This window comes from Argiope bruennichi, chromosome 10, assembly GCF_947563725.1.
Source record: "Argiope bruennichi chromosome 10, qqArgBrue1.1, whole genome shotgun sequence".
Taxonomy (NCBI): domain Eukaryota; kingdom Metazoa; phylum Arthropoda; class Arachnida; order Araneae; family Araneidae; genus Argiope; species Argiope bruennichi.
In genome coordinates, this window is record NC_079160.1 from 7502167 (window position 1) to 7527631 (window position 25465).

The 25465-nt window shown below is 33.1% G+C and overlaps 1 protein-coding gene across 1 annotated transcript in view; it reads left to right on the plus strand.

Annotated features, from left to right (window-relative positions):
• Positions 1 to 18413, plus strand: part of LOC129989010 (FH1/FH2 domain-containing protein 3-like) — a 249089-nt gene extending 230676 nt beyond the window's left edge. Inside the window, exons 19-28 of the mRNA XM_056097316.1 lie at positions 3079 to 3237; positions 5318 to 5500; positions 7515 to 7634; positions 7725 to 7886; positions 9887 to 10002; positions 10089 to 10163; positions 10937 to 11129; positions 11250 to 11397; positions 11549 to 11701; positions 13736 to 18413. Of these exons, the coding sequence (XP_055953291.1) occupies positions 3079 to 3237; positions 5318 to 5500; positions 7515 to 7634; positions 7725 to 7886; positions 9887 to 10002; positions 10089 to 10163; positions 10937 to 11129; positions 11250 to 11397; positions 11549 to 11701; positions 13736 to 13803 (1377 nt within the window). The 3' untranslated portion in view covers positions 13804 to 18413. The remainder of the gene's footprint in view (positions 1 to 3078; positions 3238 to 5317; positions 5501 to 7514; positions 7635 to 7724; positions 7887 to 9886; positions 10003 to 10088; positions 10164 to 10936; positions 11130 to 11249; positions 11398 to 11548; positions 11702 to 13735) is intronic.
• The last annotated feature ends 7052 nt before the right edge of the window (positions 18414 to 25465 follow it).

Consider the following 25465-nt stretch of genomic DNA (forward strand, 5'->3'; position numbering starts at 1 on the left):
TAATTTTATGAATAACTTCGCGTTACTTTTACACATTTAGAGTGCTATTCCAATGAGCACATTTTCAGATAGTTTAAAATGATGTTGAATCCATTGAATGATAGATAATTTCAAAATGCATAGCTATGTCCAATTTATTTGACTGAAGAATTATATTGATTATGCTAATCAGATTTATATTTCTATGCAGAAACTGGTGAAATTATAATTTTTATAATAAAATTATAAAGGATTTTAAAATTTTAACTCATGTAATAATAAGCTTTAAGTCTTGGTCATCTGATCTGAACAAATCCTTGAAGTAAGATTAGATAGATGTCCATTTTTGACATTATAAAAATCATGTTCATACATATTTTGTGTAAAATAATTTCATCAAGTATTGTGGTGGGATATGAAGTAGTTTTTTGAATAAATGCCTTTTTTACCACTATCTGCATTCATTGTTTAAAATGCTATTTGCTTATGTAATATGTGTATAAGGAGATTGTCTTCGTGCATGAATAATAATATTTGCTCGTTTCTTTCTCTTGTGCTTCGCTTTCTTTGGTTGTGCTTCGTGATTCTTCTTCACTGGATCGCAGGAGGTAAGTCATCGGTATTATTGCATTTAATCACTAATTATTCTTGCTTTCTTTGTCAACAAGTGCTAATCATGCGAGAAATTCGAACAAGTGCCAATTATTGGCTGGATATCTGATATGCACTCAAATGTCAGAAAAACTGAAAGCATTTCTAATACTGTAAGTCCATCATGAGAGTAAAAAAAAAAAAACTCTAGAATCACGACGCATTAAATCTGTGATTTTCTAGAAGTGTGCTATAGAAAATGCATACAAGACTTCCTGGAAAACTTTTTATAGTTCCAGTGTATTCGGAGATTTTGAATGAATTTGGATTTTTGAAAGAATATTGCTGGGTGTCTCTTTTTGTATCATGCTTAAATTTTGGGTCAGATTTAGGCAACAGATTGAATGACGATTGCTATAAAGATAAAATGCATTAATACATCTAGTACCTTAATGTAATTTTCTAACACTTGTCTTTATCACTTCTATCAATCAAGGCACAATCTATCCGAGTGAATGCAAAACATGAACAGGTGTAGCTCTTCAGAATTCTTGTCCACCTAAGATTGTGAACGAATCTGGGGTCTAAATGGCTCCTATCTAAAAAAAAGAATCTATATCCTTTTGGGCCATTGACTAATTTCTTATCGATTAACGGAATCCATAGCTACTTATAGGGTATGCTTCTTACAGAGTCTTCCATTTGTCTCGTGCAGCTGGATGCATTTTTCAAAGTACTTGTTTCCAGTCATCAAGCATCTAGATGGATTCAGTCATGCAATATGCATATCATGCAATCACTCAGTCATGCAATATGCATAACTATATATCATGTAATTACTAAGTTGACTGTTGATTCTTAAATCCCTGCAGGGCATATTGCACTGCCCGAGACGCTTATGTTGGCTGAAGCTCTAACATTGGATTCCTTGTTTCGTTTCATGGTTTTGCATGTCTATCAAGTGACAGCGACGATATTCATCTTTTCTTACGTCTTTTTACAGGCACACAACAATCTTACATTAGAGGTTTTCCCGAATTTTACTTACAATGTCTGCCTTGTAACTTATCGCTCACGAAAACCGATTTTGATTTCTATTCTTGAAATCCTATGATCCGTCTCACGAACATAGATAAAGGCAAAATTCCTCCAGAAATCCTTTCGTTGACATTCTTTGAGTCATTTCTCCGCTATAAACAACTCTGAAGCTAGCAAGGACGTCTCTCCTATTATATTTACTCTCATTTGCATAATGTAGTTGGTTTGAAGTAAAGGCGCCTCTATTGCGTATTTTGTGTTATATATCAGTTTTCCTGACACTTGAGTGTGTAATTGAATGCGTTTTATGAGGTATGCATGATAAAAAAAAAAGCAAAAGAATAAGTATAACAAACAGAAATGTTGCTTGAGTTCATAACATGATTTACCGTTTCAAATACTTGATCAACGCACTTAAGATTAAAATGAATTGTTGCTAGGATTCTTGAACTGCTTATCTGCAGAAATGAAGCTTCAATTCAAAATGGAAACTTCGCATTCTTTTTTCTTCTCTGAATTAATTGTAGAATAAATTACAAGAAGGAATAATTTACTAATTCATGTAACCCGATAAATTGTTGAAATCCTTTTCGTATAGTCATTATATTTACTTTTTACAAATATTATTCTTCCTATACAAATTTTATGTAGAATAATTAATAATCGATAACTTATGTAAAGAGATAAGATACAAAATGTTTAATTGCAATACACTTTCTATACATTCTGTACAATGTCGGAAGGCAAAATTGTAAATCTTGAAACACTTTCACCAAAATTGTAATTGTAGTACAGAGGATATCCGAGTCCAAAGAAGCTAGAGTTTTAGAAGTGTTGGAATACTTTATAACCAATACTTTTTTTGATAGAAAATACATAAATAATCCGTAAAAGCACAAAATTAATAAAAAGGACATAAAAAGAAATATAATCTGTTTCTTAAAAAAGGAGTTGACAACCGTTTCCTAATAGTGATTTTTTTTTCAATATAAGTTCAAAATTGTATAAAATGACTAGAATAAAAGTTTGGAAGCGTTGATCGATGCTCTAATATTTGTTGAGGTTGAGATTTTGCGCGACATCACTTAAACTGTATGCCAACCATGTATTACTGCTGTGAAGACGAGTTCGTTGTTATATAGTTCAAGTTTCTTTTAATGTTCATTTTTTTTGTTTCTGTGCTTCAATGAATTACTTGAGTGTATATAGAAATGTGTTTTGTATTGCTTTTTACCATCCCTTAAAATTTTGTACTCTGCACCCGTTAAAGTTACCATTGAGTTCTGATTCACCTCCATAATCTTAAACTTATTTTCTATTATGAGTAACACTCAAATATAATGCTTCAAGATACTCCTGAAGTAATATATTTCACAGCTGAGTATATGACAGACAGATAAAATAGAGTAATAACCAAAACTCACTGATTCATTATCAATTTTCTAACATTGCCCTCGTCACTTTTGGCAGAAGTCCCAGGAGGCGGTACGCAAGAGCGAGATCATAGTGCTGGACACTAAACGCTCGAATGCTATCAACATCGGCATGACGAAACTGCCTCCCCCTAGGACCATCAAAACGGCCATCCTAAAGATGGACAGCACCATCATGAACAGGGAAGGCATTGAGGTAAGCTGCTATAGTTCTTTCTGTAATCATAGCATAAAAAAAACCAAGAGGTTATCTGAATTTTATTATAATTTATTCTGTTTAACATATATCACAGCCATTCGCTCTAAGACACATTCAGCTAACCACAAGTATTCTAATAAGCCCTTATTTCCAATTAAAGAAGCTCATTGCCTTTGAAAGCTTTTAATTTTCTCTCATTTTGCTGAAACCATTTTAATTTTTAAAAATCTTGAGAATAAGCTTGATTTTCTTATAAATATAACGAATTAATTTTGTGCCCGTGGCAACTGCACCCGGGGCACTTGCCCCACCTTAGTTACCCCACTGTTTCTAAGTAAAGAACTCATGCCAAATTCTTAAAAATTTTTGAGATAAAAACAAACAAAATAGTTAATAATAGTTAATATTGACAGCTTTTTATGTGGATATTTAGGAAAAAATTAAAACATTATCAAATCGTGGAAAATAACATAGACATTTTTAATGCTATCTCATGGACAAGTTGATATTTAAAGTTTTTTTTAAAAATAAAAGTATCAAAATTGAAAACTTAAAGGAATAATCTTTTATAGCCCAACGAAATATGATTGATTATTTTAAATATTCTGAATATTCAAATTGCCTTGAAATCATGAAGAAACTAAGTTTATCAATAGCAGACATGAAACACACACACACACACACACACACACACACACACACACACACACACACACACACACACACACACACACACACACACACACACACACACACACACACACACACACACACACACACACACACACACACATTTGATTTATCTTGAAGATCAAACGATAGCGAAACAAGAAAAAAAGAAATTTAACACAGAAAAAAAAGGAAATTCTTTTTTGTTGATTTAAATGAACTAAAAACTAAGAAAAGATACTTACAAATTGTAATTGTGGAATTGGAAAAACTTCTGAAAAAATTAGCAGAGAGAGCAGAGTTTACAAATGATACAAAATATGACTTTTTTAAAGTATATTTTGTATATTTTTCATGTATATTTCAATTTTTTATTTTATTTAGTTATTTATGAGGACAAACTCGTAAATGCTATTGTAATTTAGATGAAAATTTCGTGTTCAATTACTTTACTTTTGTTACAAATTGTTAGCAGTACATATAAATCATCGTATCCCAAATTCCCCTAAAAATAAGGAGAATAGATTTAAAAAATACCTTCAAACAGGCTTTAAATTTTCATGCAGGAAACGATTGGGAAACCTGAAGGTGGTATCATTAGTTGGCCCTTTATAATCAAAACTGTTTGTATCAAAACCAAATGGAGAATGATAAGAAAATTGCCAGAAGTTTTACCCATTTCGTTCCCTCTTCGCAGCTTAGATATACCATGACTTTTGTGCCAATAACTGTGAGAAACCAAATTATATTACTTAATTGAAAGAATACTAATGCGATTCAGAATGTTTTCCTTTCTTTTGGGAAACTTCAAATCAATAATATTGCGCCAAAAAATGCCTCGTATTTAGTTTCAAAATTAATTATTGAAAATAGCATTTGGGGCAGTTTTGCAATGCAGCCAATGCTATATTATTTTAAGCGCAGAGAGCTTAAATAGACAACTACTTTTCTCGTTTCAAAGGAAGTGTTTTTCTCTGAAGAACAGTTGTTAAATTTTGATACGTCAGAAGGTCTGCCAAACACGCTGGAATTTCCGCCAGTCAATTAATTTCGCTGGAGTGAGGTATACGATAACAACTAACTACTTAACTCAACAATATGAATCATAAAGCAGATACTTAGAATAAAACATACCTCTAAACCCTGGGGACTTGCCTATGGGGCAATATAATTGGGACACTTTGAGTTTGGGTTCGTAAGACCTTTGGCGTCTGTCAATTTTGTCATCCACTTATTACACCGCTTATTGATATATATATATATATATATATATATATATATATATATATATATATATATATATATATATATATATATATATATATATATATATATATATATATATATATATATATATATATATATATATATTGTGGACTTTAAATGGTTTTTCGTCTTCGATCTATAGAAGATTCTGACGATGCTGCCGACGGAAGATGAGAAGACGCGCATTGCCGAGGCCCAGATGGCAAACCCAGATGTTCCCCTGGGGACGGCCGAACAGTTCCTGCTCACGCTCTCTTCCATTAGTGAACTCGAGGCTAGACTCAGGCTGTGGGCTTTCAGGTTAGACTACGAAACACTCGAGAAGGTATGTAAGAAAGTATATTAAGTCTTATCACAAGAATCACAATTTTCTTATTAAGAATGCTTGAATGTGTGATGTATAAGATGAGCCTTTATTATTATATCAATAGAATAATGGCAGTTTACGTGTAAGGCGATACCCGCACAAGACTATCAATGGCATTCTTTTCCCACAAGTAGGAAAAGAATGGTGAGTGTAAGATGAGAAATCCAACAAATTCGACAATGAATAATGAGATTAGGAAGCATGAAATCAGATACATTAGGAGAGAGCAAATTGTTACTAAACAATGCCAACAGCACACTATACAAAATAACTGTGCCGGCGTCCTGGCATAGGGGTAGTGTGTCTTCTCCTTGATCTGGGCGTCCCGTGTTCGAGTCCCGGTACGAGTATGGTTGTTCTCGTACCGCGCCTATCTGTGAGGTGTGTGAATGTGCACCCTGTAAAAAGGGGCTGTGGCAAGCGAATGTGATGCATGGAGAAGGTAAGTCGTATTCTTGGCTTTAGTTGGCGTTACTGAAAAAATAGGAGATGCTCACTCGGCTTAAATCGCTGACAGATCTGTCAGCAGACTTGTAAAATGCCTTAAGTAACAACAACCAAACAGTTGTAGAACTCTCTCTACGATCTATATTCTAAAATGAGAGTTCGTTAGGCTGAACTATTTCTCATAATTTTACAGTCTCCGTGATATTGCATCGAATATTCCAAAAGAAATTGAGGATATCAAATCCTAAAAGAAATTTCCTAAAAATTTCGGTAAATTTAAGAATCTTCGCCTTTGTCTCCAAAAAGCCTGTAGGGGTCGTTGACCTGGCATCCATTTAGCATCTATAACATTTTTTGTAAAACTGTCTTTTTTATTATGAGACTAACTGCGCATGGAAACAATATTACATTCGTAACAACAGCTTCAGTTTAGAAAATCCTGGGTTACAGATAAATTCAAATTTTCTCAAATGAAAAATGGCCTTGCAGTGATTTAAAATTGGAGTTTCTTCGAAAAATATCGAGCTGTCAGATGGATGTTTGAGAGCTTTCCGTCAAAACTTTTTAAGGTCGATTGAGAGTCTTCCTGTCCGTATCTGGCCTCTAGATAACTGGCTTTTAGAAACAACGACGTTACTTTTTCGGAATTTTTCTGTGACCTATTTAGGATTCAGTAACGTGTTACACTACCTTCAAGCGTTGATGCTTTTCCATATTTGTGCAAATCGAAGAAGAATGGCCGTTTACGTCGAAACTCCATGTCTGAATGATTGTTATTATTATTTTGTCATTGGAATTTGAGCTGAGCTTATTTTCTCTCTTGTCAAACACATTGGTTCACTGGACACTATGCCGCTACTGCAAAAGTCTCCTTTTCATTGCAACAAACATTGTACTTTTTTAAGGTGATTTTTGCAAAAAGGCATATATGTTTCATTATTGCAAGAACGCTCACAAAATAGATATTAATCAATTCAGAAGCTCATCGTTTAAATAACTGTGCCTTCCAATTATTATTCCAAGATTAGACCTTCCTCTCTGCATTATCCTGCAGATTATATCATCCGTATTTTGCAAACATGCAAAAGCGAGTAGTAATTCGGTATAGATGATGATATGACCTAGCAGAGTGTTATCTGCAAGCATGTACATTACGATAAGCTTACTTACGTGTTTGGAATTGGCGATACCCTTTGTTTTTAATTTGTTAGAAGAATTATTTCAGATAAATTCTCTATCTGCGCTTTTTAATTAAATGCCATTTTAAAAATAAGAGCTCAATTCACTTTTTGTGAATCATCTAATCTTTTATAACTATATTGTAGAATATAATGCAACACAGTTTTATGCTTAAAAAGATCAACACTAGCTTTGTATGGGGGAAACACCCACATCTATCCAGACTAAGACCAATTCTCTACAGTAATCCGGTTAAATGAAGAAGGAAAATCTATCTTTGCATCAATTCTTTTGCTGAGGTCTGGAATAGGAAATCTGATTCATTGTTTCTCCCCCCTCCCTCCAGGAGGTGGCTGAGCCTCTGATGGACCTGAAGCAAGCCATTAAGGAGATAGAAACAAGCGAGACGTTCCGAGTGATCCTGTCCACGCTGAGGTCTGTGGGCAACTTCCTGAACGGTGTCGAGGTAAGACATTTCACTCTCTTCGACTCTCTTGCAAAAATCAATCCAGTTGTAATGAAACAAATAAGGATTGTCGCTTGCGTTTGATTTCAGATCAAGGGTTTCCACATCGAGTACCTATCCAAAGTTCCTGAGGTGAAAGACACGGTTCAGAAGCACTCCCTGCTGCACCATCTGTGCCATATCGTCATGGAGAAATTCCCAAAGTCCAGCGACCTCTACTCCGAGATTGGGGCAGTCACCAGAGCGTCGAAGGTCAGTACGAATCGATTGAAACAAAATAATGCCGAGAGATCAAAGTTTCTAACTATCAGGAGGCACAAAAACACTACACACCTGTCACTATTCCTTTTCAGTGCAGTCAGCTACAGGTAGGGGAGAGTGGGGAGAGTTGGCGATGTTAACTTTTGATTATTTTTAATAAATTCAGTTTCTGATTTAAAATGTTTTTCTTTAATATATTATTTGGCTTTACTTTAATACATTATTAGTTTGGCTTACTTTAATATATTCATGACTTTTCTTACATTGCCCCAAGTAGAATAAATTTTTATTTTAATAGAATCGGTATTGTTTTGCTATTTTAAAATAGCAAAATATACTTTTTTTATAAAATATATTTGCATATTTTATAAAGAAAGCAAAAGTGCTATCTTGCCCTGGTATTGGGCGAAAATGGCACTTCTGATAAAAGTTGATTTTATTTTTATTCTTAGAAAATGTAGGACGACTTACTAAATAATTATTAGTAATTATTTTTCATGAATAGCACGTAATGGAATAGTTATTGTGTTTTGAGATTCTAGCTTATAATGAATTAAAATAACTTTTTATCGGTATTTTATTACGATAAAAATTCAATACAAATATTCCTCCTTCTGAGCTCGTGAATCACTCGAGTGCAGCGCCCTGTTTCTAATGGAGATTCCACAGCATTTTCTTTAGAAGTTTTGGCTGATGTTACAAATGTTGGCTTCTTAGTTATTTTACTATTTTCTCAATAACATCTTCGCATCTCAACTTCTCACCTTTGTTGATTTCTATTAGACTTGTTTTCATTCTGAGTTCGGAAGATGAGATTTTTGAAATATTATCTCATGTGCTTACAGTATGATATCAAACATTTTATAAATTATGCATTTCAAGAAAATCACTCAAAATAAGTTTAAAATATATGCATAATATATATATATATATATATATATATATATATATATATATATATATATATGAAATACGTGCGAAAATACTTAATTATTAAAAAGGATACACATTTTAACTCAGGTGCATTAAATACCCTTAGAACATGAAATACATAATAAGTTTGCCTATACCGACGTGTATAGATAAAAATGGCATGCGACGAATGAGGAATGTGTCCATTCGGGATATTGGCACGTGTATATGCATAGGTTTCTAAGATAATCCCACTCTCCCTCAGTCATTATTCCCCCTAGATGTCCATTTATTTAAAAGAAATTATCAATAAAATTGCAATAATATGCACTTGAATTAACGAGTATAATGCTAAGAACCATACGAAATACGTATAAAGTCTTTTACATATTAAAAAATGTATTACTGAAATGCTTAAACGTATGTTTAAATATTCCTTATAATAAGAAAGACTTTTAGTAAATTTCAATGTGTGATCTATCCTTTTTGTAATTCAGGGAGGGTCGAGCGGAATTTTTCTCTTAATCATGTGTTGACCGAGATCGATATAGCATCTGTTATCTTGTATTTCAATGTTTCAGTATCACGAAGTAATGAGGTAAAGACTTTCTCCTCGATATTACATTAAGAGAAGAAATCTAGAGAATGTGGATATTATCATGTGATCCAACCTTCCATTTCATCTGCCAGAAAATTTTTTACCCAGAAACCAACGAGCTATGAAATGCGATGATGAGATGCTGTATGGTCTTAATATCTAGGGGATAATATCCATAATACCATCTAAACTGTTTTTGAGAAAAAATGATAAACCATTTCCTTTTTATGGAACTACAAAATGTTTTGAAAATTCTTTTCATGGCGTCATTTTATTTAAAAAGGAAATTAAACTTATTGCTTACGTTTATGTTCTATTTTTGCCACATATACTTATACTATGATATATATATATATATATATATATATATATATATATATATATATATATATATATATATATATATATATATATATATATATATATATATATATATATATGAATGTCATAAGATACTAGCGTTTGATTTTTTTATTGACAGATTGACTACGGTGAGGTGACAAAGAGCTTGAACAAAATGGAAAGCGAGTGCAAGGCTTCATGGGATTACCTGAAGGCTATTCTAAAGCACGATTGTAACATAACACTCAAGGTTAGGTGAGTGAATCTCCCTTTCTTATACTTGCCATTAGTCAAACGGTGATGCACTATCATTTTTGATATATTTTTCGTATGCCTTTCAGAACAACCGAATTTCTGACGGACTGTGCGGAAAGAATAATTGTTCTAAAGGTTATTCACAGGAGAATGATCAACAGGTATGGTTTTTGTACACACTGTTTCATTTTAATATCGCATTACTACGATTAATCTATGATATACCCAAATAAATCACGTTTATGCTTTTAAATCCATTATTTGGCCGCGTTTGGCTTGTACACAGCTTCGCATTTATGTCTTGAAGATCCAACTTCAAATTTCCATTCCACCAAGGATTCCTTCGTTTTGATGTTTGACATATTATTTCAATCAATGTCCTCATATTGGTGCAATGAGATTGTTAGGAAGAAAGTTAAAACAGCAGCCTGTAGGTAGTATCTCTAAAATGCTGGGACGCCCTGCATCTCCTTGAATGCAAGAAATAACTATATTTTGGTTTCAGATCTGGTTTGGTTTGCTTTTTTATAACGTGTTCTGTGCAGAATATTTCTAGATTCAATGCGTTCTACTGCCTCCCTGCATTTGGGCCACACGTTTTAGGACACTCTATGTAAAGAATTATTTATGATGCTTTGCATTTTTTTTAAGTAATGCCTTTTAAATCAGCATAAAAAGCTATTAGGGATAGACAGCATAATGCTAAACCATGGTTAGGTGACGGAAATGGCACCTGGATCATCTCCCTTCCCTTTCGAGGTTCTTATACCAGTTAAATATAAGCTGAGAGAAGACGCTTGACTGCGAACGTGCGTAAAAGCCATATATACAGTTAATCTTTGATGGGTCTCGAATGCGCGATCCTTCGATCTTAGGTCGCAGTTCTGTTTATTAATACCTTGGTGATTTTAATAATTGGTACCTATTTCGTCAGGTACCATAAATTCCTGGTGTACTTGGGTTGCACGAGCCAGAGTATCGAGGAACTGCCTATTCAGCGCTGCTGCCGAATCCTAAGCGAATTCGCCCTGGAATACCGCACCACCCGTGAGAGAGTACTGCAGCAAATCGAGAAGAAGGCCAACCATCGGGAGAGGAATAAAACCAGGGGAAAGCTCATCACCGACGTGAGTGCATTTCCTTTTAGATCGTTAGACAGAAAGATGATCAGAACAGGATTTATTATCATAATTTTTGAAAATTGATCAAATCCGTTTTCTTAAGATTGATCTGTGCGGATTTTTCAGATGGAACGTTTCAAGACGAAGGAGCAACAGGCCGACCAGGAGCTTCGTCAGCTGCTGGGCAGCAATGGAGCAGGGCCCACCGAGGACCACAAGACACAAAAATGGGGCACAGTGCCTGGCATAAGAGGCAGGGTCAGGCCCCAAATCGGTGAGTTTTCGCTCTATTTATTTGGCAGAGAAAATCTCAGCTGACCAGTCATTTAATACAATAGGAGGGAAAGGTTTTAATTAGAGAACATTGCGATTAGCATTTGTGTTGTCGCCTGTTAAATGTTGAAACATTTTTCCTCTGTGCATAGGTCCAGGCGGCAGCCTCGGTAGGCACAGCGCTCCGGCCAAGGAGGAGGTGGATGACGAGATCCTGGAAAGCCTTGTGAAAACGGCCACCACGCAACCCGCACGAAACGAACCCCGCATACGCAAGAAGGCGCGTTACGGGGACAGGAAGTCACGTGAGTGCTCTTTATTCTATTTGTTTTGGCATGGTACTCGCAGTAACAACAGCATTTCAGAACAATCTTTTCGTCAAAGTTTTTTTTTTTTTTATAGTTTAGTTTTAGTTATATTAACGCTCCGTTTTAAAGCAACACTAGGCCTATATTTAGGGACGGACCTCGTAATTTTGAACCGTAGTTCAGATGACGAGGACGACACCTGATATGGCACCCTCTCTCCACATCATATCACATCAGCGGGAGGACGTTTGGTCCGGATTGATTTAACGTGTACCAGATCCGCTTACACGACGGTTCTTCGATGCAATCGGGTCACGAACCTGAAACACTGCGGTCCGAAGTCAAGACCTTACTTCCAAGCCAAGGAATACTTTTCGTCAAAGGGTCAAATAAATAGCCCGCCCCTCCCCCTATTTTAACCTGACTCAAAACTCCATCAGTAAAATAGCGATGCCTTTATTTTTCGTTCTCTTCCTTCTTATTCTCATTCATCGATTTCCAGACTTAAAAATGTTAAACAGCTTAAAAATTAATGTCTATGCGGTTCCTTTCTAAAATTGGCTTGCTGGAGCATTGATATACTCTCTGCCCACTTCGCGCTATGCTACTGTATTATCTAGTTGTGACGCTCGAAAGTGTTCCCTCTTTTTGTGCATGCCGTACGATTCTGCAATTTTTAATTCATGCATGACAGATTTGACGCAATATGAACCATCATTCTAATCTCAATTGTTCTGTTTGCCTCAATTAAATAGGAAAGGACGAAATCAAATTCGGGAAACTGACCATTTTCTAAGTTATATAGATGCAGTTTTCTGTAGGAATATTACTCCACAATTTGATTTTTTTTCTTTGGTTTCTAATAGGGAGCTTCAAAATATATACTTCTGTAAACTATTGAGAAATGTTATAAGAGATGAAAACTGGTGGAAATAATAAAATTGCCTATGTAAGTCATAAAACGGTTTTGAAAGAAACAGTCAACTCTCTTAAACAATGGCATCAAAGATGCCAATATGTTTAATTGTTGACCATAAATTTTGTTTTGTGTATTTCCATGCATTTCAAAATAAATAAATAATGAATTCAATTATTATTATTATTATTATTTTATTTTTATTTATTTATTTATTTATTTTTTAAATCCAAGAAGTACGACTAATTATTATAAAACTATAAGAACAAATGGTAAACCGAACAATTGAAATGGAATTAATTTTTTGCATGAATATTTATTAACTCAACCTGCTGGTGTGATTTATAAACCCTTAAACAGAAAAAAAAACCACTTTTTTTGTTTGGCATCCTCACTTTTTAATAACATGACTGCCCCCCTCCCTTTTTTGAAAGCTTGATGAAATGCTTCAACTCCAATAACTATTACTAATTTGATCAAAACTTTTGCTTTTTTTAAAAATTAATTTTGAATTTTGATTTCCCTTTCCCGATTTAGATTCTGAATTTTCACGCCATCGAATAAAACCGAAATTTTATTGCCAAGTAAATACGGAAATCCATTTATTAAGTGTTTTATACCGATATCGTGCCATTAAAAAAAGGGGATTCATTGCTTTTAGTGTGTTACAATGATTACTATATTTTCATTTTATTTGTCTAGTCTCAAGTTGGTAAAGATGTTCTTTTTTTAACTTTAAAGTAACTTTTTTTTTTTTTGCTCATTTTTTTTAGGTACCAGGGATTTCATTTTTTTACATATACAGTTTCCATGATAATAAACAATGTTATTATTATCAAATCTTAATTATTGGTTGATCAATTAATTTTAAAAAGTTTGATTCCTTATAAGTATCCTTCCTTAAGTATAAGTTCTTTAGCAGTATCCTGCCTTAAAAAGTTAATTACAAAATTATAAAATATTTATAATACTTAAATAAAAGTCTTAAAAGTTGAAGATAAATAAATTAAAAAAATTCTCTTATTTTTCTATACTATTAAAATATGCTTTTACAGAATAATTTTATTCCACTTATTTTTACATATGATTGGTGAAAGCCTGTTCTTCTATTACAGTACGGCGAACTCTGAAAGGAGGTCTGACTGAAGAAGAACGGAACATGCTAAGCACGATGACTACTTGATCAAATCTGTGATTCTACCCTCTTCCTCTTCTCAAGTCATCAAGACAGTCCCATTGTGATACGAACACGAGAACTCTGTCTCGTTCAAAACTGGTTCGACTTCCCGCCAAAAACCTTTCCATGCTGTAAGCAGCAGGTTGCAAGAAAGGAAATCTTCTCATATTCAGAAAGCTTCAGTTGCCATCACGTATCTATCACCTTTGACTTCCGAAACAGATTCCGAATTCTGCTACTGGATTTCCTGTAACCGCAATCAGATCTTTCTGAAGGACTCGGTGGCGTAGTGATAGTTCATATAGAGGCATGCTACTGTTGTAATGCTCTTTGTCCTTTTTAGCTTAAAAAAGATGGCAAATCCCTAATATTTTGTCTTCATGGCGACCTTCAAGATTACCTCTCAATGCAATCTAGACTTTTTTTTATGCTATCATTACGCCACTGCCCAAAAAGTAATCCACCGGATCATACCAAGGAGATACTCGAATGTTTTATTTATATGAGAAGGGCACTTTTCGATTTCCGAAAATGTATCATTTTTTTTTTGTTGCTGTTGTTGTTGTTATTCTATTTTAGAAAATGAAAATTAACTTTTTAAGCATTCTTGAAGTGGACATTTTGTTTCAAATTCAAAGAAAAGCAATTTGTATTTCACAATGATTCACCGTTGAAATCTTGTTATCTTCTTTCATGTGTTAGTAGTATATTGTTGTTTGAAATATCGAAATTCGAACTATTAAACATTCTCCCAGAAACCTCTTCAATACACAAAATTGTCAGTTCCCGAAATATTCTCCACAGATGTCGGTCGATGAAATTTTTATTGGACTTTAAATTGACCACTGGGCCCTAATTACAAATCAGAGGACAAGCAAAGCTTAAGGACTTCTGAATGGACAGCACAGGAGGAGGCCATTCGGTGGGGTATTTTTTTCACTATTTGGCAAACGTTCCCTATAGAATTCGTGCCTGCATTTTAGCCCCAGCAGCATCCTATCCTGTAAGTGTTGCCGTCATCATCCATAAAAGAGCCGTCATTGGCGGGCTAAAAATTCACAAATGTTCGTGTTATCCATGGATACCAATCAGAAATAGATGGTAATTGGTACAAAAACATATCACTTCCGGTAATGCGTCCAGCAGAACCTTGGTGGAAATAAAGTAATCCGCATGATTTTTCATAATTTCGTAATAGCTCCTTAAATACTCGCAGGTTTCTAATTCAATGGCTATTACCTGCATGTAATGAAGAAATCTGAAAATCACGTGAGAGAATGTGGCCCTTATGTGTGAATAGGTCTCTTGTTCAATATTATTTCGTACATCAAAGATTCAAGAAAAAACGCCAATATAATTTTTAATATAATTCATAAAAACTGTATATGAATTATATTGGAGAAAAGCAATAGGTTTAGAAATGATGGTTAACTGTCATTTTCTATAAGTAGTAATTTATTAATTATTAAACATTTAAGACCAGAAAGCATTCACTATTGCACCTATACGGCCGTTCAAAAATATTATGTTTTTTATCACTTGAACCGAAATTTATCATTTCACGTGACAGTATCTTAAGCTCTTTATATTATATTAAGTATTATTTAAGTATTGAATAAGTATTATGATAAAATGTTCTGGTTGCCATCTAGGGAAGAGCTCAGGGTTATTTGACTTTCAATTTTGAAAATCAAATACCTCTCGTGTGTCTGCCTATTCTTGTCTTCACTTAAGGCAGTAATCCAGACACCACAAATATTGTAATAAGAGGCAAGGAAGTGAAATTATCGGCTAACTGATGAGAGGCGAGACAGATTTCTTCTTCGAGGATAATGAAGTTCTGCATAGAGCGAAGGAAGGGATTAAAAATAAGAATTTGACATCTAATATAGATTAGAGGAAGATCTAAAAAACAAATGGAACTTTTTTGGAAAATCATAAATTCGATCATTTTCCTTAGATTTAGATTTTCCTATCGCTCCATTTGATAGCAGTTTTTATAACACTTTTCTGACTTTTACACTTCTGACGTCTTTTGATAGATTTTACAAAGTTAGATTTTCCATTTCCATTTTAGAGACATTTATATAAAATTATTCGAATTTTCCTACTCAGCTATTTTTAAATAGAATTTTTGGTATTTCTTCAGAAAACATGCTTAATGTGACTGAGACGATTTCTTAATGGGATTTTAGCCCCTTTCGTATCTGTATAAGGATTTTAAGCGTCACCCATTTATGATTACGTCAATATAAAAGTCTTCGACATTCAGCAATAATTAGATGATTTCAATGAATATTCACAAGAATAGTCGTTTGTTTGAAAGTGATTTAAATGGAATTGTGATTTCAATGAATAGCTCAAAAATAATATCGATTGTGATAATGCTGAAAATGGCTGAAGAAATTCACCTGATTCTAAGTTATATTTTAAAGAAAGCACTTTGAATTCTTTCTCTGGCAGGTTTTATGCTATCTGAAATCGAACCTGTTATTGCTAGTCAGATATGTTACTAGTTTATTTTTCATTTTTTTCAGTAACTTTCATTTTAATTTTTAAAAAAAAACTAAAATAAATGCAATTAAAAAAAGAAAAGAAAAATCTATATTATATTTCGAAATAAAGCTTACAAAAATATCTGTTCAAACTTTTCAAAAACTTGATCAAACTATCTTTTTTATTTTTTATTGGTTGATCAGAAACTTATCGCTTCATTGATTGAAAACGATGCCTCTGCACAATCAACGAATTCTTTCAGATGCAAGACCGATTCAATCTTCTTTCTGTTCATGTATAAATTCATCGGACAAGAAAGATAGCAATCCGTGTTGTTAACTGCTGTCTTTATTAAATTTCGAATAAACTTACACATTATCAAAAAACCAACATCAATCTAAGAAAAGAGAATCTTAAAAAGACAGTTTCTTATGAGGTTAGTACCCGTGGTAAACCCCAGTCTCGGAAATATACTGGTTAAAGCTGAATAAAAAATCTTTTGTTTAGAATAATTTTGTACATTAAGTATATATTCAACTGCTCTAGAAATTTCATAAATGTCTTCCTGCTTTGTGCCAAACATGTACTCTAAAATTTGTTGTTTGTCATTTTAATTTCAAAAATTATTTCAAACTGTATGTGAACTTTCTTAACGTATTTTCATTCATTTGGTTATTTTTAATAACAAAATGATTCCCGAATAATCCTCCTACATAGAGTTAAATGAAGCTCAGGATTATATTTACATAATTGTACTGTAACTGCTTGTAATGTACTGATGAATTTTTATTAAAAAATCTAAGTTGACGGATGGAATTTTGTTCAACTTTTGCTTCATACTTCGTGCTTTAATGTCAGAAAATCAAATTCACATGTATTGAATTTATGTGCATTAGAAAAATTATGTTGTTGAAGTTGAAATATGATAAAATGTATTACATTAAAATTCATATTTAAAGCTAGACAAACTCGTGCCAATTTTCCTTCCATTATGTGAACTTTTATTTCATCTTTTCAAATTTCGTTAAATGTGCCTAATTTACTTCATAAACTCAAACCGAAAAATTTATATTGCCAGAAGGCAAAATAATGCTCTACAAATAGATCTGAAAATGTGTTTTTTGAGTTGGTTCCTAATTGCATCCAAATCATCTAATGTCGCCAAGAACGAGGGCAATTGGCTAATAAAAAAATACAAAAAAAAAAAAAAAAAAAAACCCTCGAGTCTTAAAATAAGCAATAAAATTCGCCGTAATTTGAAGTTTTCTCTAGTCGCTTGACTTAACGTTAAATTGGGAATTCAGATTTAAAAAAATATATATCAGAATTTTCACTTCTTTTATGAACATTAGGAAACTTATATGTAAATCATTAAACTGCACTCTTCATATTGAAGTTTCAGTTTATATTAACGAAGCGGTACCCGGTTCCTTAAAAGTATTAATTGACTTAAATAGTTATTATTAATTATTATTTTATTTATCTAAGCAACTCTTTATTTTTAATTATGTATCGTTTTCTATAAAATTTATTAAATGTTAAAAATATTTATTGCCAATTTTAGTTTTAAAAATATCGTTTTATCGCGCTTATTTTAAGATTCCAATTTTTTTAATTCGAATTTTTATTGTGGTTCTATCAACTTTTAATTAGTTACATACTACAGTATTTACCTTTATTACTGGATTTGTTTTTCTTTTTCTGCTCAACAGTTAAAACTCCGATTTCAATTGAAGCTTCTACGCAAGTGGGTAAAGCTCATGTGATGTAATGTCTAATATATAATCCCTCCCACTGTATATTATTTGCGGCTATTTTTTGGAAATGATCAAAGCACTTGTTCCCTTCTCAAATTTGTGGTTTTTAATGACTGTATGTGAGTGAGTTGAATTATTTTGTATATATTTGAACTGTCATCTCACTTGGCAGCTAGAGCTGTGATTCTTTTTTTTTTTTTTTTTTTTTTGCTCATATTTTATGTATTGTTTTTGTTTCGATTTTTGAATGAGAAAGGGAGAGAACTTGCTCTCTCGTGCATTTTATTTGAATCTGCAGTTGTACATTTCACCCAAAGCTTTCATATGTTGATTGAGAAGAAATAAATTGTTTATACATCTTAACTGTGTTTAGAGTGTTTATTTTCCTCGATGAGCCAAAATCCGGTACAATTCTATTTTAACGGCGATCAGGAAGGCGCCAAGAGAAATTCGCCAAATTATAAAAATATATCCCAATGCATTATTATTTATTATAAAAAATTTCGGATGTGCGAATCGCATACTATATAGTTTGACGGTTGAAATCGCCAATTTGGCGAAATTTTTTCTTGGCGCTTTTTGATCGAAGTTAAAATAGACAAGTACCCAAATTTCGAACATTGTGTAAATATGAAATCTTTAGAAATGAGAACTAATTATACATATAAACATTCCGCGCGTCGAAACAATATCTAAATTTATATTAAATGAGACAGGAAAACAGCATTTAATTCAACATAATTTAAGAACTTACTATTTTTAGTATATGAATATTACTAACCGCTGCATTTATTTGTTCTATAGATTTATAAGAAAAGCAAAATACATGCATTTTTGTATTATTCGGTTACCAAATTCTTATGCTCAACCTTTTAAAAAGTTTTAGTACCCATAATTTCTATAATAAAGGAAAATGTGTATCTGTGTGTTGCCGCTCTAGAGAACTGACCTAGATCTAGAGCTGCCAAATTTGGCACAGATATATTTTGGATGTAGGAAAATATGTATCTTGGAGGGACTTTTTGGAATTTTAATTAAAAATTTAACATTTTTCCGCGATAACTTTAAAAAATATTGCAGCAGAAAAAAAAATTCATAGCATCATAAATTTCAAAAAATTATCTTTTCAAAGTTATTAATTTAATTTTTGAAAATTTTGACAATTTTTTTAAAAAAAACTTTTTTGTTCCAATTTTGAATAATAGATTACATTGTGCTCTGAAATTCAAACCATCTAAATTATTTCAGCAAATATTTAATCGCGTGATTTTCTTTCAAAAATGTCCTTTTTTTGCAATTGATTCACAAGTTTAAGATCCGATAGGCTTTGCATTAGGTATTCAGAATGATGATGTCCGCGTTCCCACGGAAAGGGGGTGCAACAGCTTCTGATGGTAAAGACTCCTGAGCACCCGAAGGCAGAAGTCTGACTTCTAGCTCATATGAAGATGAAACTCATACATTCGCTTGTACAACCCCTTTTTACAGGGGGGCACATTCACACACCTCACAGATAGAACACATGAAGAACAACCATGCCCGAACCGGAATTCGAACCCGTAACGCCCAGATCACGGGGTAGATGCGCTACCCCTATGCAAGGACGGCGACCACATATTGGTTCTCGGGGTAAAAAAGAAGTTGACAATCTCACCGAAGAAGCGCTTTCAGAAGAAGCTCTAAAACCTCCACACAGACTTACAATTAGCACCTACAATTAATATTTTTACGGAAATGAACAAAACACTGATCAATCTGTTAATAAAGTCTTCAAAACTGTCAAATTAAACCATTCTCTTGGAGACATGAAGAAATCTTGTATGCCACAGAACGCGGATTTTCTCTTCTTCATCCATTTCACTTATCAGATGGTCAGTTCTATTTCTATGGTGCAATCGACAACCCTATCCAACATGCAACATCTTCGTCTTTCACTTTTTGGTGGAACTCTAAAAGGTTCTTACATTCACTGGTATGTATTTCATATAAAAGAGTCTTTAACAATCCATGAAGAAAAAGATTCATAAACATGATTAAATTCTTAATTGGTAATGTACTATTAATCCGATGAGAATAATCGTATTAAATTTTGAAGTTCAATATTTCAATATTCTCCGCATATTATTCATATTTGAGCGTTGATTCTCCTTTGATATCTCATTTTTATATAATTACTTTCTTCCTTAACTTAGAATTCGATGCATAAGGCAACCTTTCATGTTTTTCTTTATAAATGGAATACACAAGGCTTCGCATTTTCGCTCATATTGTACACTAGCCGCCTTTGGTGACCACCTGAAGTTACCATTTAGTGAAATTTAGAAAACTGATTATGTAGATATTTACGTTTTTGTAGCGCTATGACGTAATTGAAGTTTTTCCCCATTATAAAAATGCTTGTACTTAATAAACAGAAATTAATTAATACTATTAAAATAATAAGGATTTTAAAACAGAAAATTTGGTAGAAATTAAATCTAAACGATTTATTTTGTATTGATTGTAATTAATATTTCTAGAAAATCAAGTGGTAGCCTGAGACGACATGTAAATAAAGATAAGGATTACAATTTTCAGTCAGTCAGTTTTCTGATTTCTGATTACAATTTTCAGTCAGTTACCATAAACACTGACAATTTTAGTCTTTATTCCTTAGTGTCAGTTTTATATATGGTCATATTTACACTTTTTTTGCGCAAATTATTGCAATGTGTTTTATTGCTTTGATTTCTATCTTTATTTTTTAATAAATTCCAGCTTTCCTATGCCAAGCTGGATAGAGGCACATGAAATCTAGACACCGAGAGGTGGTATATTGTTTAATGATGAATTTTGGCACACGCATTTTAATTATTTTATTTTAAAAAATAAAAGTAGAAATTAAGAGAACAACTTAATTTTTACATTGACAAACGTATGCAAAGGATAGATATATTTGATTAGCTCATAAGATTTAATATTGCTTGAAAATAATTTTAAAAATTATGTGTAGATTAAATTTACAAAATTGGATAAAAATTAGAGAAAAACGCTTGATTTGATTTGATTTAGTGGAGTTTTGTGGCGCAAAAACCATTCTTCATTATGCTGCTCAAAACGAATGGTATTAATTAAAACCTTGTTTATAAACTCTTATATAATCATAAACTAATCATAATAATATATAATTATAAACTTCTTATCATTTGTCATAATTTGCTAATTTTTATGTAAAAGGTAAAAAAGATATGAAGACCTTAAAATTGAATAATTTTTAATTAGATCAAATGGTAAAAACCGATCATTTTTAAGAAAGTAAAAAGACTTGGATGATTAATTTTGTGAAGAATGTCTTTCAATTGTGGGCAATCAATTAGAACGTGTTGAACTGACAATTGGCATTGGCATTTTGTACACTGAGGGGCGGGTTCTCCCAGCAATAAATGCCTGTGCATGAGTCGAGTGTGATTTATTCTTAAACGAGTAAGAGATGGATCATGCATTCTATTAGATAAGCTGATCAATAATGTGTTTAATTGATTGGAGCTTATTTGTATTCTCGAGATCCCTTTCACTTTGCCATTTTGAGTGGAAGTTGATTTTAACATATTTTTTTTATATCATTGAAAGGGACATGACAGTTTAAAATAGTATTTGCAGATTTTGCCAAATTGTCAGCTAATTCATTGTCAGCTATCCCGATATGAGTGGGAGCCCAGCAAAGGGGAATAGAGAATCCTTGACATGTAAGATGTTCGTGCAATTCGAGAATATTGAAGAACAAAGGGTGACTTAAATGATGTAGCAATGTCAGTGACTCAAGGACACTTAACGAATCTGAATATATGATATAATTATCAGGAGGACTATTAGAAAGTAGAGATAAAGCATGAAGAATAACAGTGACCTTAGCAGTAAAAACAGAGCATGATGGGTAAAGTTGAGAGAATGAATTGATAAAAACATATGCAAATGAAGTATTAGAAGAGCATTTTGAACCCTCTGTAAAAATAGGAATAAAATTCATATATTCTTCCCTGTGATGCGCAGAAAGTTGTTAGTAAGCTGTAGGAGTCGTATTAGATTTGTCAAAAGTTTTGAATGGATTTAGATATGATAATAAGATTTCCATGGGATGAGATGATGTTTTATAATCGGCATAGCATGAATATTAGTCATACCTAAGCCATTGAGAATGTTTGTAGCTCTTGAGAAAAATGAAGGAATGATTGTTGGCCTAGCATTTTTCAGGCGATGTATGAAACGACTTTGTTTGTAGTTAAAAAATTTATGTGATGGAAGAGATGAAATTTTAAAATAGTTATGAAGGGTCAACATTTTTCTTCTGTGATCTAGAGAAGGCTCACAACACTCAACATACAAGCTTTCGACAGGAGAAGGGCGAAAGGCAAAGTCTGAGAGCAGAATGATGAACAGGATCCAATCTTTTTTACACACTTTGTCTTGCGGAACCATAAACCACACACCCGTAATCGACTTTAGAGAGTATCGCTGCTCTGTAGAATGGAAGTAATGATGTTCTGGAAGCCCGCCAAGACATATTTGAAAGGACTTTCAAGATGTTCAAAGCTCTTTCAAGTTTCTTACGTAAATGTAAAATATAAGGGCGGAAAATAAGTTTTTTTTTTAAATCAAAAATCAGTCCTAGTAATTTAACCTCATTTACAACACTGATGGGTTGACCGTCAATCTTAAACTCAGGCTCCGGATGAAGTCGTCGACATCGTTGCGACAAAAATGCACACATGTGGTTTTAGCCGCAGAAAAATTAAATCCGTTAAAATTGGACCATTTTTGTATCTTATTTACTGCTAACTGTAGTTGTCTTTCAATAAAACTCATATTATCCCTTGTACAGGAAATGTACAAGTCGTCAACATAAAGGAAACCTTTCACAGAAGTTGGAAGATGTTTTAAAATATTTTTAAAGCAAAGAGTGTTACGCTGAGAACACTGCCCTGAGGTACGTCTTCTTCTCGAATAAAATAGTCGGATAACTAATCTCCAATTCTGACTCTAAATTTTCTAAAAAAATTTGTATGAAAAGGAGCAGGTTACCTCGTAGATTATAGTTATACAGATCGCGAAGAGTGCCAAATCGCCAAGCGCGATCATAGGCTTTTTCAATATCTAAGAAGATAGATACTGTGTGCTGACTATGAATAAAAGAATTACGTATTTCAGTCTCCAAATCAAGCAAATTATCAGTTGTGGAGCGTTCCTGTCTAAACACGCTTTGAAAAGGACTAAAAACTTTATTGGTTTCCAAATAATAAATTAGATGCTTTTTAACCATTTTTTTAAGGAGTTTACAAAGGCAGCTAGTGATAGCAATGGGTCGGAAGTTCCAAGGGTTTGAGGGTTCTTTTCCTGGTTTGAGAATTGGCACTATAATATCATGTTGCCATGAGAATGGGAAAGCGTGTTCATTCCAAATTCTGTTACAAAACAATAAGAAATTGTGCAAAGATGTATTAGAAAGATGTTTTATCATAAGGTAACCGATGTTGTCAGGACCTGGAGATGTTTTATTCATTTGGGAAAGGCAATGTTTTAGTTCAAATAAAGTGAAATCTGTGTTATACGGGGCGTATGAAGAAGCGTTAAAATTAAATTTTTGCTTTTCTGCAGACTTTTGTGGTGTGAAAAAGGAGTAGAATAATTACTGCTATTTGAGGTATGAGCTAATGCAGATGCAATACAGTTAGCGATATCTTGTGGAGATGTAGATGGTAACTAACCATTATTGTACAATATTCTGATATTTGAAGATTTGAATATGCCACATGTTTTTTTCACGCTTTCCCATTATTTTTTTACTGGATATAGAGGAGTGTATACTGCTGATATATTGTTCCCATGATTCTCGTTTACTACCCCGTTGTATCCTTCTTGAATTAGCTTTAGTTTGCTTATAACTGATCAAATTTGAAACTGTTGGGCTGCGTCGAAAAAGATCCCAAGCTTTCCGTTGTCTCTTGTATGCTTTTCGGCAATCATCATTCTACCAAACTTTCCTATGTTTTCTAAAATTATTTGAGATTTTAGGTATTGAATAATCGGCTGCGGCAATTAAAATATCGGTGAATTTTTTAACTGCAGTATCTATACTATTATTTATTACTATTTACTTTTTTATGTTTGTCATAGATTGAAATTTAAAGCAATTTGCTGCTTTAAAATTATATCTTGAAGTGTGACTGGCAGATGGGGTTTGTCGTCTAATATCATATATAATCAAAGGAAAATTATCGCTACTGTGTAGGTACTTGTTAACTTGTAAGGAAAAATAAGTCATGAGGGGTGGACTGCATATAGCAAGATCAACAGAGTGAAACGTTCTGGTCGGTTCATGAAAATAAGTGCATTGATCTTTATTTTATAAACAGAGATTGAAATCAATTTCAATCATTTTCAATCTGTAAGCCTCGGGTATTAACATTTTCATTACCCCAGAGTGGACTGTGACCATTCATCTCATCAAGGACGATGAAAGGTTCAGGAACTGGAGAAATGAGGTTATTAAGACTCATCTGATCGACAGATGTGTTCGGTGGAAGGTAAAGCCTGCAAACTGTAAATAATGAGTGGGTGTGGATTTGAACAGCTATTGCTTGCAAAAGAGTATTTAAGGTTAATGGAGATGAAGGGAATGAGCTCGAAATCAGCAAGGCTACTCCTCCCGAGGCTCTATTTCCCATTCCAGTTTTGTGTACAATATTATAATTCTCTTGTGAAATTGTATCTCCTGGGTTTAGGTACGTTTCTTGAATTGCAATGATGGAAGGTTGACATGCGTTAATAATATCTTTTAGATCTGAAATCTTATTTTTACCGCCACGGCAGTTCCAAGAAATCAGATTTGCCATAAAGAAGATGGAAAAAAAAACTATGATCAGGACCTTTTCGGAGAAGATAGTAAAACATCTGTCTCACTCGCTGATGTAAAAAAGGTCATCATTTGATGGATGGATATTTATCAGAGTTTCAGCTTTTTGAACATATACAGTCTTTTTCAAGTTTTTTAAAAAATTGTTTTTAGTTATAGGGCGATTTGTCAAATCTTTCTTTTTCTTTGAAGCAGTCAAACGAGCTTTTTTGACTGCTTTCATTTCCTTTAAATATTCAGGTTTCTTAGAATTGGAAGAGTTTTGGTTATTTGTTGCTTTAATGGTCTGGATTTGATTTGAACATTCAGGTTTTTGTTTCAACAAAGTAGTAATAGTGGAAGAAGTGTTTGCAGAAATTGGTGGTTCTTTTGCCTGTTGTGAAGAATTAGCAGGTATTGTTGATAAAATCTTTCTAGAAAACATGTTAGATTCGCCTTTAGTGGACTCTGTAATAGGGTCACAGTGTGAACACAGTGTTTAAAGCAGATGAATATATTAATCCTGGTTTGGGATTGCGGTCAGTAA